This window comes from Ictalurus furcatus, chromosome 26, assembly GCF_023375685.1.
Source record: "Ictalurus furcatus strain D&B chromosome 26, Billie_1.0, whole genome shotgun sequence".
Classification (NCBI taxonomy): Eukaryota; Metazoa; Chordata; class Actinopteri; order Siluriformes; family Ictaluridae; genus Ictalurus; species Ictalurus furcatus.
The window spans coordinates 816,309-832,324 of record NC_071280.1 but is presented as its reverse complement, the minus strand read 5'-3'; the positions used below and the strand labels follow the sequence as shown (position 1 = coordinate 832,324).

Here is a 16,016-nt window from a genome sequence, read left to right as displayed (position 1 = left end):
AAACTTCTCTACTGAACATGAACAGGGACTGATTTACATTCGCTGGATCTGCATCTATACACTCTCCATGTTTATATTTATTTCATGTATTATATACATACACACACACACACACACACACACACACACACACTCCTAATTCTGGCCGTTGCCGTGTAAATGATATACCGATGCAGTCTGTCGTATAAACATAGCCTCTTTATTCGTAAATGCTTTTAAACCTTTACATCGGATCATTTTGAAAACGTTAGAGTGTCCTTCTTTTTTAAAAATCGGAACGGTTTTAATTACTGTACCTGATCCTCACACACAACAAACAGTGAGATGTCTTAACAGTTTCTTCTCTCACTCACACACACACACACACACACACACACACTACTGGCGTAGACCCCACTGGATCATCTGGTTGAGGATTAGCTGTTTGTCCGTGCTCAGACTCGACTCCTACACAAAAGGGAAGCAAAACACACACACACACACACACAAAAAAAACAGATTATGTAAATTTTATGTTAATTCTGAACGGCCGGTGCTCACTTCTGTACAGCTTCGTTTTACTGTAGCGCATAACTACTCCGCTAGCAAACAAGCTGGATTTGCACAGTCATACCCTCAGCCAGTTACTTGGTTAAAAATAGCTCCCAGGACACGAACATTACCCAGCTCCATTAATACGCAGCTTACGCAGGGTTCTAGCTAAATCATTTGCATATGGGACATGAGTGGTTGAAGAGTATCGTGACATCACACCTTCCCATGAGTGGGTGAACCGCTTATAAAATGATCACCCAGTCCAAATCCAAATCTCTGGAATCAGACAATCAACTTAAACATAAAATATATTTTCGATCAGGTTTAAGCGATTTTTCCAATATACGTGGCGGTTTGGGAATGTCATAGAATCTGTAATGGTTTTAATGGGAATTGTATTGGTCCCTGTGGGTTTCTACTGGTCATTTGTTGCGGTCTATCTGTGGCATGTTCTGTCTAGCGGATACCATTAAGAACCGGTAATGGTTTTAATGGTTAGCTGATGGTTTGTAATGGTGGAAATAGTAGAAACCCATTAGAATTTGTGTCATGGTTTCTATTGTTTGTTTTTTCAGTGTTAGTAATCGATAACTAGAATGCGATTTGAGAGACACCATTTTGTTTGTTTAGCTGTGGACACCCGATGCTGTACTGCGCCCCCCACTGGCCATGTTGAGTGTTGCACCACGTCACACTGTGGCGTTCGTTTTTCAGGATGTACACGAACGACGCTCCGGATGACCACGGGATAGGTACGGCGGCCATCTTGTATTCACGCATTAATGCGTACTATAATCCAAGATTAAAGCTGAAATTTGACGGGTTCTAGAAATGTGTTCGGTACAAGCGTAATAAAGAGTTCTTACTTTGACTTCGAGCAGTCGTCGGAGGTGGTACTGCCACGGGTTTTCGAATCTGCATCAGGACACAGGGTGCAGGAGAGCGTGTTCAGACACACCCGGAACACAAAACACACGCACAATCAGATATAAAGTCGTAAACACCGTGACGTGAGCGAGAACAGGAACTAACTTGTTTGCAGACGTTTCACAACATGCGGTATATGGATTAAAAAAAAAAAAAAAAGTATAATGTGTCGTTCGTGAATAAATAAAAAGAGGAAGAAACAAAACGGTCATTTTTATGGGATCAAAGTGTAAACATCACTTCTAGGATTGAGGAGTTCCTGTTAATCACGCATCATTATTTTAAACTTCAGTAACTTGTCTATGTTCTCTGCCGCATGGAAATATTCAACAACAACAACAACAAGGCTCTGATCAGCATTTCTGAGAACCGTCAGAAGCACTTACTCGTTCCACTTCGCCAGCAGATCAGTAACGGGATACGTGTAGTGATTGAGAACTACTCTGGACTCCAGGAAGAACAGACAGAGGAAACTCGCAATGAAGTACTGCTCGGCTGTGTCCTGTATTCTGGAGTAGAACGTTACGTTTTTAATAAAAGTACTTTTTTTTTTAATTAAACAGTGTGTAATGCGTGTGTTCAAACAGGGCGAACGTACTGCAAGATGGATCTGCATTGTCCGTCCGCAAGTTCCTCCAGAATCACGCAGAACAAATCCTGGAGTGTTGGTGGCTGCACCAGTAGACTGCTGAACAAGCAGGGCACCACCCAGGGGTTCGACTACACACACGCACACACACACACACGGATATCAGAACCTAAACCTAAGATGCGACTGTACACTGGTAAAACAGTATACTGTGATAATACCGTGACATCTGATAAGCATGTATGAACAAAGAGAAAGAGAGAGACACACTGTAACACACACACACACACACACACACACACACACATATACATATATATATATATAAGGAAGACAGTGAGGAGAGTTACTTTGAAGGTCAGGATGACGCTGACGATGGGTTTGAGTTGTGAGTGCAGAAGACGCCAGGCTAAAGCCTGAGTGGCTAAGAGCAACAACGCCTGGTTGGGATACCCCTGAAGGAGGAGGAGAAGGAGACACAGACATCAGCGTTACTACAACACACTACACAACAACACAACACGCACACAGCATAACCTACTACTCACGTTTTGAAAGTTTTTGGGAATCTGGATCCGGGAAGTGCGATTGAGCTCATTGAGGATTCCTGTGGCGATGTCCATGGTCCTCTGAAACACACACACACACACACACACACACACACACACACAAAGTGTACATGCAGTGAGTCTCGATGTTCTTACAACATCCACCATGCCTTAATCAGCTCGGTGCAACTCACTGATAGGAAGATGTAGTTGGGTTCGGGTAAACAAGAAGGAGAAGGAGAAGATGACAGGTTGGCAAACTCCAGCACTTTTATCCAGCTTTCGGCCTACAAGACAAATAACAACTCTAATAATGATAATAATAACAACAACAACAACAACAACAATCAAGAACCTTTAAGGAACGACTTGCAAGTCAATATTTATATATAAAACAATATTTATTTAATCAAAGAATTCTGAGCTTTGAACTTCTCTCAGTCCAACAGTTGCCCATATTACCCACAATGCCTTTCTGATAGTGCTGCAGCGGGACGTATCGGACGTGCGCTCGTACTCACGTGTGCAAAGACGGCGCTGTTACAATTCAAGACTCGGAGTGCGAACTTCATCACCTCCTGCCTTTTCAGCAGGTTGGATCCTCCTAAACACACACACACACACACACACACACACACACACACACCTCAGAACATGCAGTAGACCACCTCAAAGCCACAAACGCATTTCTGGGTTCTGATTGGTCAGAAGGTGTCGAATCGTTTCCTGTAACAGCGGCGCTGAGAGAAGAAGTGCGCTCGCTCTAATACATTATGGTTTCTATAGCAACAGCTCACGCACAGGGACTTGTACAGTGGCATGAACAGAGGAGACGTGTGTGTGTGTGTGTGTGTGTGTGTGTGTGTGTGTGTGTGTGTTTCCTTCACAAATTGTTTGTCGTGTTCTCATTTACCTTCGATAGGTGTCCATGTGTTACTTAGTAAAGGATCTGTCTGGACCGTGTGGATGTTTTGAGAATACGGACCGGGCTCGACTCGCGGTGGGTGTGGTATGTCGAGGGGGGCGTGGCCAGACGCGAATATTCTGAGGTAGGCACAGAACTGGGCGGGACTGAGCCTAGAGGCGGGGCATGAGGAACCGTACTTGGGGCTGAGCAAGCAGTCGGTTGCACCGGCGTAATCGGCAACCTACACACACACACACACACACACACACACACACACACACACACACACACTATTTCTTCACCACATGCATCTGCAGCTCAGCGAAATTCTAACACAAAAATGTCCTCAAGTATCGTGAAATGATATTTCCGTCATATCGCCCAGCCCTAGGTTCGACCGATCAAACGTTTCAATGAGTGGATGCTAAATTAGAAATGAAGGATAGTAAATACCTTGCACAGATAAAGAGGAACCCAGTCTCTCATCATCTGCAGTCTTTGGCACAGAAAAGAAAAAACAAAAAACAGCGAGCGTTAACAGTCAAGTGAAAACACGCTGTAACTGAAGTTCGGTGTACGTTACCGTGAGAACGCCGGACTCACATGGTATCGTTGTCACTTTTCACAACTTTCAGATAGCGGACCAGCTCCCGATACCTGAAGAGCAGAAAATGCACTCGAAACGAACGGCAAATCAAGTGTAAAATAAATAAATAAATAAATAAAACGTAAAGGAGTGGCGTGAAGGTGTATTTGATAATGTTACAGCGTTAACGTTATATTATACCGTACAGACCGTGCACGAGCCCGGGATTCGTTTACACCAGCGATAGCGTCGTCGTCTCCGACACGCGGAATGATCTCACCTGTCCTGCTGCTGGAGTTTGAGAACCCGGGTTCTGACCACCAACAGCGCTTCGTGCAGAGTCTCCGTGCGTCGACCTTTCACCTGCCGCACCCCGGTGACGTTCTGACCCTTCAGCACCGCCGAGAGCAAAGGGTCGTCCCAGGAAAGCACGTTGAGCCTACGACGAGCGGCGGGAGAAAGAAGACATTCACAAAGAGCGTTCCAAATATTTATTTCCTTCTCAAGTGAATTCGAATTAAAATGTCCAGGGAACATGAAACGACCAAAACGACATTCCAGAGTCCGCTGTTCCCCAGAACACTTCAGTTTAAGGAAGTGTGTGTGTGTGTATATATATATATATATATATTTTTTACCCGTTTCTGAACTTCCTGAGGTCAGGAGGAAGTGGAAGAATCTGGAAGAAGTGTTGTAGTTGATTGACGAAGGAAGCGGGAAAGTCGACGTTGACCAGCAAAACCTGCACCATTGACATCGCTCTAAAAACACAAACAAAAACAAACAAGCGCTACTTTCATTTAAGCTAATTCATTTGTGTTTATATATATATATTCACAAATCTGTCACTAACTAACGTTAGACAAACCCTACGCGTTACTGCGTTGTCCTGGGGTTTTTGCGATCACCACTGACGCTACGCAGTTCCCGACTGCACACCTGGTAATATGCAGTAACTCCTCCCCGGCCTACTCTCGTAAATCTAAAATGGTGGACGGGTTGTCGGTTCTGGAGGATTAGAACTACATCGCCGCCTTTAAATGTAGCGGCTAACGTATAATATATTTAAGAACAGCACCAGTGAGCATCAGCGTGCATCATGTACAGACTTACACCACCATGAAACACCTCGGGACAGTAAACACGCTAGTCTAAGAACGGGACTCGGACTAATAACTGCTCGATAACGGAGTTAACAACATTACGACTTTTAACTAATGCGCCTTCGCTAAAACTCATTTACACGCGGGTCATAACGATTAGATTATAAGATTTAAAACCGTTACCTCCAAAACATTCCCAGTGCGACGTGTGAAATCGCCGGAGCGTGTACGGTTCTGGGGGGAAAACAGAATGACAGAATGATGAAAATAACCGTGGTCGGTAACTTTTACCTCAGGTGATGAAGGTGTGTGGAAGGCGGGGTTTACCCAGGCGCAGAGTGTGTGATGAAAAGCTTAATAGCACCGAGCGCCATGATGCAGCCGGTCTTTGGAGTTTCCTTTGTGGCCTCTTCGAGAAACGCGCACACGCACGCCATCACAGGAGTGTAGCTAGAAACGCACAAAAAATATAACACGTCGAAATCAGTCCACGCACGCGTGTAGCGCTGAGGACAGAGACACGCCACAGACGAACCGACTCACTCGAACAGAACGAGCTTCTGGTGCTCGACGTAGCACCTCGAGCATCCCGCCGCGCTCCTATTGGCCGAGCTGCTCTCCCCTGCCTTGCTATTGGTGGAATGACACGGGCAACCACAGGCGATTTGTCGGGTCGGGTTCTCCGTCGCCATCGAGAACGCGCCGTACTTCAGCGCCAAGCTGTGTGCGAACTCCTGCAGGGAGGTTTCTATCACACACACACAAAATTAACTTGACACCCATTTCATCACGAGTCACAGGTCAACAGCTACACGGGTTCATGCGCACCTGCACGCCGGAGGTCTGAATCCATGTCCGCAGGGTCAAAGGTGAATTTGAGCTCGTGCAGGTATCCCATGATCCTGGTATCGCGGAGGGATTTCCAGTAAACGCTGCGTTTGTGAGCGTTACAGTGACAAAACCCGGAAACGGTCCAGAACTTGCACTGCACACACACACACACACACACACACAAACAAACAAAGGATTGGAATTCAAACTCGTTGAAAGGTTCGGGGCGGGCGATAATATCGATATTGGAACACATGACGTATAATAATGTTACGTAATAACGACCACAAGCTATGTACTGTAAGCTATGACCACATGTTATATACTGAGCTCCTCAGGTAAGTATCAGGTGACATCCCGTTTCCGCCGTACCTGCGAGGCCAGTCGGTCACAGATATAACAGAAGCACTGCTCGCAGTACGCCGCATTACCGCCCTCCGGCTCCGAGATGTTCGAGTCTGCAAAGCTGAGAAACAGCCACGCAGTACATTTACCACAAACTCCACTTTTCCCCATATGAAAGAAAAGAATTCCAGGTGAGCGAGGTTTACCTGAAAACCTTGTCGCAGTCGTATCTGGCGTGAGGAAGGACGCTGGCTCGCCGGGAGAAGGTTATGGTCACGTCTTCGTCCAGAATTTCATTCGTTTCAGGGAGATCTGACGGAAACGACAGACAGAGAGGCGGTGAGAGACGTGCAGAGAAGGTGGGATAGACAGAGGGAGGAAGAAACAGCAAAAGAGAGTGAGAGGAACGGAGGGAGGGATGGATAGAAAGAGAAAGGAGTGAAGAAAATGATGGATGGAGAGAGAGAGAGAAATACATATATATATATATATATATATATATATACACACACAGTTTACATGAGTACTGTTCAATTTAAAAGTGAAGATATGCTACTATATAACTATAGATAGATAGATAACAGTATGTACAGTAGCAGTGCTGTTACAGAACAGTTTATTTGTAATAAAGCTCAAAGTTTTGGCACCTTTGCTCTCTTCGTTTTCTTCCACTATTAGAACGGAGGAGCTGTCGAGCGCCCCCGTGTGGTCACCGCCCGCATCGTCATCGTCGCTCAGCACAATCACCTCGATGCTTGGATCCATTAGCCGCTTTAGCTCGCTAGCTTCAGCTACCTGTAACTTCTCGAACAGGTCAGATGACCGAGTGTCAGCTTTCTCCTCTGAAATCCCCGCTGCAGTCGGATTATTTTCTCTGAGAAAACCCGGAAATAAAGGCACTCACAGCGAGCTGCTGAAGATGGCTGTCCTACTGCACAGTTATTTTAATCATTACCGAAGCTAAAATAACGGAAATAAAAATACAACACTCTGTAAAAACAACTTCACAACCGGTGTAAATCCAAAACATGCAAATTAAACGTGACAAAGTAAACGGACATTATAAACAGACTGCGCTACTGTCGTGTCTTCAAACTTAGCGCTATATTGCAAAAAAAAAAAAAAAAAGGGAAGTTCCGGTCGGAAATGACGTCACGACTGTAAAAAGGGGAGAGGTTTTTTTTTCTTTTGTGCATTTAAATAATCGTTTTTGGTTGAACGTGAAAAAGAAAAAAAATCAACATTTTATTTAAATGTGCAATAGTTGTTTTTTTTTTTTTTTTTACAAATTTTATTTCGTACTTATACAAATAACCTACAAAATATGTAGAATATGATTTATTTATTTTTTTTAAATAACGGGTTAAGTCACAATTTTAGGACAAAAGTATTATGTGGCTGTGAAATCCCATGTGGAAACTTGACTTCCGGTCGGAATGCTGGTCTGTGATTGGACAGGGGTAATTTAGTCACGTTATAAACACGCTGTTGGGAGACTTGGGGGCGGAGCTTATGGAACATGGGCGTGAACTGAGAGTGGGGTTAAACGAGTTATTTTAAAATGACATTTTCCACAGATGCCTTCATATATCTCATTTCCATCCACTGATTTTATTTTTTTATAAATAAATTGCTCAGCTTTTTCTTTATATAATGTTAGTTTTTTTTTGTCATAGTATTTATATTTGTACCGTATGTACCATGTTTTTTTTTTAAAAAAAAGTCTGTAACTCGACATTAATCGTTGAAACATCGATTGACCAATAAAGTGCAAGTGAAGTCAGTTCATGGTGAATTAACATACACAACATTCGTCCAATCTTCCTGTGTTGTTCTGCCGTCGTAGGCCGTCCTCTTCAAGGTTCCACGTGTTGTTCTTTCTGAGATGCTTTTCTGCTCAGCCTGTTGAGGAGATCAGCAGTGGACAAACCCACACATTTCTTATGTTTTTGCTATTTGGTGAGGAAATTTCAGCTTTCCAAGAAATCGACAAGCGTCATCAAGAGAACAAATTGTGGACGCAAATTTGAAAACCGTATTATCGTATAAGTTATTGTACATAAAGTGTGTATCGCGCCCTCTCCAAAGCGTCCTATAGCGTCCTCTCTCTCACAAGAGAATATAGTATGTATAATTATCACTCCTCAGTTGAGTCATATGCTGTGAAAACTATTTATTTATTTCACATTTAGTGAATCAGCTCAGCTGACGCGGTTTATCGCTCCCACGTCCAGACTCCACTCCATCCGGCTCGATCTCGGTCTCGGGTTGGTGATATTTCTCCCATGGGTGTGGCGTCTCCTGTGCAGGCATGAACTCCAGCCACTGCTTATAGAAACCACGGAAACCGTTGATCTTGTCCAAGTACGTGTTCTTCGACTTGTACTAGGAAGAAATTTACACACACAAAAAAGAGAGTGAGAAAGAGAGAGAGAATAAACAGGATCATCAACTCAAGATGTTGTTTAGAGGAAGAATTCAGCTAAAAACGATACCAAATGGAGCAGAAAAAGATTTTTAAGGTTTCTTTTAGCTGCGGTGCAAGTTTCACAAATCAAGAAATCTATCTTGACTAGTGTTCGAGACCCCTCCCCCTGATTTACATGTCTTATGCATATACCACGCCCCCTCACTAACAAATCGCCAGCATTTTTTACAAGATGTGTAAAAATAAATAAATAAAAATGTACAACTCTAATTTATTTAAGAAATACGGAAGAAAGAAAAATACAACTTTGCATCCTGAAAAAATAAACAAATCCTCATTTGATACAAACAAAAACGCTGAAAGAAATCAAATGGGAATGAATAAAATCACATAAACAGAATAAAACAAAACTCCTGCTAGAATTTGCATATGCAAACGAGTGTAACTGACCTGGTCGTAGGTGGGAGGATACTGCGCGGCGAACTCCAGCTGCTTGATGATGACGTCGTTGGGCGAAACCTGCATCTGGTGCATTTGAAGCAGCAGCTCGTGCAGCCAGGCGTAGTCCAAACGCCGCGTGGCCTGACCAATCAGAGCGCTGAACACGTGAGCGTTCGCCGTCACGCCGCACGTCTGACAAAACAAAACAATAATAAACATTCGCTGTTTTAGTAATTTATAGTAATGTTGTAATCTCGTGTCACATACAGATGTTTACAAACGTGCACTTAATCCCTTAAAGCAATCTACTTTACGTACGACGCCATCAAGAAGTATTGGCACATATTGATTTTATAACAAAACGATAATAAATAAATAAATAAAAACGGCCGAAATTATTCATCTTTGTTCTAACAACAAAACATACTTTTTAGACCTACTGGTTTAAATCTCAGTGGGTTTTTTTTCTATCACATCACCACATTTAGATTTGTCCATCACATTATATTTTACTGTCATATCATTCATTTGTCTTCATTTCTACGGAAGGTGCGTGTAATTCCAGAGCGCTCGGAATTAACTTGAACTGATGGAAAAGGTTGAGGTCAGTTGTTCAGACCTCCATGTCGGCGAGGAGCTGGAGTCCGTCTTTCTGCGTGCGACAGGTCAGAGCCATGCTGCAGAACGTCCGAGCATTTACACGCAACTTCCTCTCCAGCATCAGCGCCTTCGCAGCCTGAAACAGAGAGACAGGAGCTTTTACAAACTGCGTTTACGACGTTGTGCAGGTTTTGCGATTCGTTTCCAAATAAAGATAAATAAAAAGATTAAAAAACGTGGTCTGACCTTGGCTCCCTCCACGTCTCCCACTTTAGCAGCTCTCCTGATCAGCGTATTAAAGAAACCCACGTCCAGCTTGACTCCGCCCTGATTGGCCACCTGGATCAGGCTGTGTACTGATTGGCTGCTGGGCTCCGTGACGTCAGCCAACAGCGTGAGAGTCTTGACGGTGGGCTTCAATCCCTCGTCGGACATTTTACTCAGGAAGCCGTCGAGGTCTCCGATCAGCGCCAGCCTATCGGACGCGTTGCTCGCTGTCGCCAAGGCGACCACATCCGAGTGACAGGTGCTCGGGTCCAGCAGGTTTGGGACTGACGGCGACGGAGGCGCCGACTGTAGCGACGGCGACAGGCAAGATGACGAGGAAGCAGGAATCGGATGAGTTTCTGTCGAGTCCAGAGTCGGCCGTGTGAGATCAGACGCCGTGTCGGTCAGCACGCGCCGCTCGAACGCATCCACGTCTAAAGGCTCATGAGGACACGCCCCCTCTCTCAGCCTCGACCTCTGACCTCTTCTCTGAGCTGGGAGTTCGGACTCCTCCTGATCCCTCAGGAGTAATTTAGAAGCCAGGGCAGGATCACCGATCCCACAATCCCTCGCGGCGCGCAGAAGGATGTTATAGTTCTGGACGTCTGGTTTTATTCCAGCTGTTAGCATCTGGTGCCACACCTGCAGGAGAACACCGCTTTCATTAGCTCTCATTAACCTTATTTAGCGAACGAAAGAAAGAAACAGAAAGAGAGACACAAAGAGAGACAGAGCCTAAAAGAAAACAGAAAAAAAGAAAGAAAGACAAAGAACAGTGAGAGTGTGTGAGTGTGTGTGAGTGTGTGTGTGTACCTGTAGCGCGAGTCTGAAGCCCTGCTCCTTGTCCTCCACGCAGCACATCAGCAAGTACTGAAATGTCTCTTGTGTGATGGCCTGTCCGCTTTGTAGCATCTCCTACACACACACACACACACACACTTTGATAAAAACGCGTACCACATGGCAGCAATATTCCGGTCTAGTTTTAGAATATAAACGAGGAATAAAACACGTCACGTATACAGAGTTCGTGAGCGTGTCGGGATGACGTTACCCGCAGCACTTGAAAACAAGCCTTCAGGTCTCCGGCCCGCGCCACCGTTTTGAGCAGTGCATGATGGGTAATGGCATTGAGAGGGATGTTTTTCCTGCGCAGTTCCTGACGCAGTTTCAGCGCCTGCTCCAGACCCGACTGCTTCCACGGTGACTCGGCGCAGGCGTTGAACAGAGCCGTGTAGGCCGCGCCCGAGGGCTCTAACCCGCGCTTCTTCATCTGGGGGAAAACATTTCAGACTTTATCATCATCATCATCACTGACTCTGTGTGTGTGTGTGTGTGTGTGTGTGTGTGTGTGTGTGTGTGTCCTCACATCATTGTAAAGTTTAAAGGCTTTTTTGATATATCCGGCTCGTCCACATCCCCCAATCAGCACCGTGTAGTTATACTCCTCTGGCTGCAATCGCTCCCCTTTCAGCATGTCAACTTCAAACAGCGCTAATGCCTCAGATAACTGTGAGGAGAGAGCGAGAGAGAGCGAGAGAGAGATTGATGGAGCAATAGATAGACAGAATAAGAAGGGATGGATGAGAGAGAGAGAGAGAGAGAGAGAGAGAGACAGAATAAGAAGGGATGGGTGAGAGAGAGAGAGAGAGAGAGACAGAATAAAAAGGGATGGATGAGAGAGAGAGAGAGAGAGACAGAATAAGAAGGGATGGATGAGAGAGAGACAGAATAAGAAGGGATGGATGAGAGAGAGAGAGAGAGACAGAATAAGAAGGGATGGATGAGAGAGAGAGAGAGAGAGAGAGAGAGAGAGAGAGACAGAATAAGAAGGGATGGATGAGAGAGAGAGAGAGAGAGAGACAGAATAAGAAGGGATGGGTGAGAGAGAGAGAGAGAGAGACAGAATAAGAAGGGATGGATGAGAGAGAGAGAGAGAGAGAGACAGAATAAGAAGGGATGGATGAGAGAGAGAGAGAGAATAAGAAGGGATGGATGAGAGAGAGAGAGAGAATAAGAAGGGATGGATGAGAGAGAGACAGAATAAGAAGGGATGGATGAGAGAGAGAGAGAGAGAGACAGAATAAGAAGGGATGGATGAGAGAGAGAGAGAGAGAGAGACAGAATAAGAAGGGATGGATGAGAGAGAGAGAGAGAATAAGAAGGGATGGATGAGAGAGAGAGAGAGAGAATAAGAAGGGATGGATGAGAGAGAGAGAGAGACAGAATAAGAAGGGATGGATGAGAGAGAGAGAGAGAGAATAAGAAGGGATGGATGAGAGAGAGAGAGAGAGAGAATAAGAAGGGATGGATGAGAGAGAGAGAGAGAGAGAATAAGAAGGGATGGATGAGAGAGAGAGAGAGAGAATAAGAAGGGATGGATGAGAGAGAGAGAGAGAGAATAAGAAGGGATGGATGAGAGAGAGAGAGAGAGAGAATAAGAAGGGATGGATGAGAGAGAGAGAGAGAGAATAAGAAGGGATGGATGAGAGAGAGAGAGAGACAGAATAAGAAGGGATGGATGAGAGAGAGAGAGAGAGAGACAGAATAAGAAGGGATGGATGAGAGAGAGACAGAATAAGAAGGGATGGATGAGAGAGAGAGAGAGAATAAGAAGGGATGGATGAGAGAGAGAGAGAGACAGAATAAGAAGGGATGGATGAGAGAGAGAGAGAGAGAGACAGAATAAGAAGGGATGGATGAGAGAGAGAGAGAATAAGAAGGGATGGATGAGAGAGAGAGAGAATAAGAAGGGATGGATGAGAGAGAGACAGAATAAGAAGGGATGGATGAGAGAGAGAGAGAGAGAGACAGAATAAGAAGGGATGGATGAGAGAGAGAGAGAATAAGAAGGGATGGATGAGAGAGAGAGAGAATAAGAAGGGATGGATGAGAGAGAGAGACAGAATAAGAAGGGATGGATGAGAGAGAGACAGAATAAGAAGGGATGGATGAGAGAGAGAGAGAGAATAAGAAGGGATGGATGAGAGAGAGAGAGAATAAGAAGGGATGGATGAGAGAGAGAGAGAATAAGAAGGGATGGATGAGAGAGAGAGAGAATAAGAAGGGATGGATGAGAGAGAGAGAGAATAAGAAGGGATGGATGAGAGAGAGAGACAGAATAAGAAGGGATGGATGAGAGAGAGAGAATAAGAAGGGATGGATGAGAGAGAGAGAATAAGAAGGGATGGATGAGAGAGAGAGAATAAGAAGGGATGGATGAGAGAGAGAGAATAAGAAGGGATGGATGAGAGAGAGAGAGAGAGAATAAGAAGGGATGGATGAGAGAGAGAGAGAGAATAAGAAGGGATGGATGAGAGAGAGAGAGAGAATAAGAAGGGATGGATGAGAGAGAGAGAGAGAGAGAGAGAATAAGAAGGGATGGATGAGAGAGAGAGAGAGAATAAGAAGGGATGGATGAGAGAGAGAGAATAAGAAGGGATGGATGAGAGAGAGAGAGAGAATAAGAAGGGATGGATGAGAGAGAGAGAGAGAGAGAATAAGAAGGGATGGATGAGAGAGAGAGAGAGAATAAGAAGGGATGGATGAGAGAGAGAGAGAGAATAAGAAGGGATGGATGAGAGAGAGAGAGAATAAGAAGGGATGGATGAGAGAGAGAGAGAGAATAAGAAGGGATGGATGAGAGAGAGAGAGAGAATAAGAAGGGATGGATGAGAGAGAGAGAGAGAGAATAAGAAGGGATGGATGAGAGAGAGAGAGAGCGAGAATAAGAAGGGATGGATGAGAGAGAGAGAGAGAATAAGAAGGGATGGATGAGAGAGAGAGAGAGCGAGAATAAGAAGGGATGGATGAGAGAGAGAGAGAGAGAATAAGAAGGGATGGATGAGAGAGCGAGAATAAGAAGGGATGGATGAGAGAGAGAGAATAAGAAGGGATGGATGAGAGAGAGAGAATAAGAAGGGATGGATGAGAGAGAGAGAATAAGAAGGGATGGATGAGAGAGAGAGAGAGACAGAATAAGAAGGGATGGATGAGAGAGAGAGAGAGAATAAGAAGGGATGGATGAGAGAGAGAGCGAGAATAAGAAGGGATGGATGAGAGAGAGAGAGAGAATAAGAAGGGATGGATGAGAGAGAGAGAGCGAGAATAAGAAGGGATGGATGAGAGAGAGAGAGAGAGAATAAGAAGGGATGGATGAGAGAGAGAGAGAGAGAATAAGAAGGGATGGATGAGAGAGAGAGAGAGCGAGAATAAGAAGGGATGGATGAGAGAGAGAGAGAGAGAATAAGAAGGGATGGATGAGAGAGAGAGAGAGACAGAATAAGAAGGGATGGATGAGAGAGAGAGAGAGAGACAGAATAAGAAGGGATGGATGAGAGAGAGAGAGAGAGAGAGACAGAATAAGAAGGGATGGATGAGAGAGAGAGAGAGAGACAGAATAAGAAGGGATGGATGAGAGAGAGACAGAATAAGAAGGGATGGATGAGAGAGAGAGAGAGAGAGACAGAATAAGAAGGGATGGATGAGAGAGAGAGAGAGAGAGAGACAGAATAAGAAGGGATGGATGAGAGAGAGAGAGAGAATAAGAAGGGATGGATGAGAGAGAGAGAGAGAGAGAGACAGAATAAGAAGGGATGGATGAGAGAGAGAGAGAATAAGAAGGGATGGATGAGAGAGAGAGAGAGAATAAGAAGGGATGGATGAGAGAGAGAGAGAGAGAGAGAGAATAAGAAGGGATGGATGAGAGAGAGAGAGAGAGAGAGAATAAGAAGGGATGGATGAGAGAGAGAGAGAGAGAGAATAAGAAGGGATGGATGAGAGAGAGAGAGAGAATAAGAAGGGATGGATGAGAGAGAGAGAGAGAATAAGAAGGGATGGATAAGAGAGAGAGAGAGAGAATAAGAAGGGATGGATGAGAGAGAGAGAGAGAGAGAATAAGAAGGGATGGATGAGAGAGAGAGAGAGAGAATAAGAAGGGATGGATGAGAGAGAGAGAGAGAGAATAAGAAGGGATGGATGAGAGAGAGAGAGAATAAGAAGGGATGGATGAGAGAGAGAGAGAGAGAATAAGAAGGGATGGATGAGAGAGAGAGAGAGAGAGACAGAATAAGAAGGGATGGATGAGAGAGAGAGAGAGAGAGAGACAGAATAAGAAGGGATGGATGAGAGAGAGAGAGAGAATAAGAAGGGATGGATGAGAGAGAGAGAGAGAATAAGAAGGGATGGATGAGAGAGAGAGAGAATAAGAAGGGATGGATGAGAGAGAGAGAGAGAGAATAAGAAGGGATGGATGAGAGAGAGAGAGAGAGAGAGACAGAATAAGAAGGGATGGATGAGAGAGAGAGAGAGAGACAGAATAAGAAGGGATGGATGAGAGAGAGACAGAATAAGAAGGATGGATGAGAGAGAGAGAGAGAATAAGAAGGGATGGATGAGAGAGAGAGAGAGAGAATAAGAAGGGATGGATGAGAGAGAGAGAATAAGAAGGGATGGATGAGAGAGAGAGAATAAGAAGGGATGGATGAGAGAGAGAGAGAGAGAATAAGAAGGGATGGATGAGAGAGAGAGAGAGAATAAGAAGGGATGGATGAGAGAGAGAGAGAATAAGAAGGGATGGATGAGAGAGAGAGAGAATAAGAAGGGATGGATGAGAGAGAGAGAGAGAATAAGAAGGGATGGATGAGAGAGAGAGAGAGAGAGAGAGAATAAGAAGGGATGGATGAGAGAGAGAGAGAGAGAGAGAATAAGAAGGGATGGATGAGAGAGAGAGAGAGAGAGAATAAGAAGGGATGGATGAGAGAGAGAGAGAGAATAAGAAGGGATGGATGAGAGAGAGAGAGAGATAAGAAGGGATGGATAAGAGAGAGAGAGAGAGAATAAGAAGGGATGGATGAGAGAGAGAGAGAGAGAGAATAGAAGGGATGGATGAGAGAGAGAGAGAGAGAATAA

At 44.6% G+C, this 16,016-nt stretch overlaps 2 protein-coding genes across 3 annotated transcripts in view; both read right to left on the bottom strand.

The window, feature by feature from the left end:
* Positions 1–180: 180 nt before the first annotated feature.
* zgc:112980 (uncharacterized protein LOC503706 homolog) lies at positions 181–7,480 on the bottom strand. Of its 2 annotated transcripts, XM_053615183.1 has the most exons (20): positions 7,018–7,480; positions 6,577–6,682; positions 6,398–6,491; positions 6,023–6,179; positions 5,738–5,942; positions 5,522–5,644; positions 5,378–5,428; positions 4,730–4,852; positions 4,372–4,530; positions 4,109–4,162; positions 3,959–4,001; positions 3,512–3,746; positions 3,120–3,202; positions 2,793–2,885; positions 2,599–2,679; positions 2,401–2,505; positions 2,060–2,181; positions 1,848–1,970; positions 1,401–1,449; positions 181–447 (listed from the first exon to the last, which is right to left on the bottom strand). In XM_053615183.1, exons 1-20 carry the CDS (start codon positions 7,133–7,135, stop codon positions 379–381), a joined length of 2,193 nt encoding a protein of 730 aa, XP_053471158.1. In that variant the 5' UTR covers positions 7,136–7,480; the 3' UTR covers positions 181–378. The 2 variants fall into 2 exon arrangements, with proteins under 2 accessions (XP_053471158.1, XP_053471157.1); XM_053615182.1 differs by lacking the exon at positions 181–447 and having other exon boundaries at positions 1,042–1,449.
* A 1,050-nt stretch (positions 7,481–8,530) lies between these two features.
* Positions 8,531–16,016, bottom strand: part of ptcd1 (pentatricopeptide repeat domain 1) — a 14,181-nt gene continuing 6,695 nt past the window's right edge. Inside the window, exons 2-8 of the mRNA XM_053616136.1 lie at positions 11,476–11,616; positions 11,161–11,379; positions 10,920–11,021; positions 10,086–10,748; positions 9,859–9,975; positions 9,249–9,431; positions 8,531–8,755 (exon numbers count right to left, since the gene is read on the bottom strand). Coding sequence (XP_053472111.1) covers positions 8,567–8,755; positions 9,249–9,431; positions 9,859–9,975; positions 10,086–10,748; positions 10,920–11,021; positions 11,161–11,379; positions 11,476–11,616 — 1,614 coding nt within the window. The 3' untranslated portion in view covers positions 8,531–8,566. The remainder of the gene's footprint in view (positions 8,756–9,248; positions 9,432–9,858; positions 9,976–10,085; positions 10,749–10,919; positions 11,022–11,160; positions 11,380–11,475; positions 11,617–16,016) is intronic.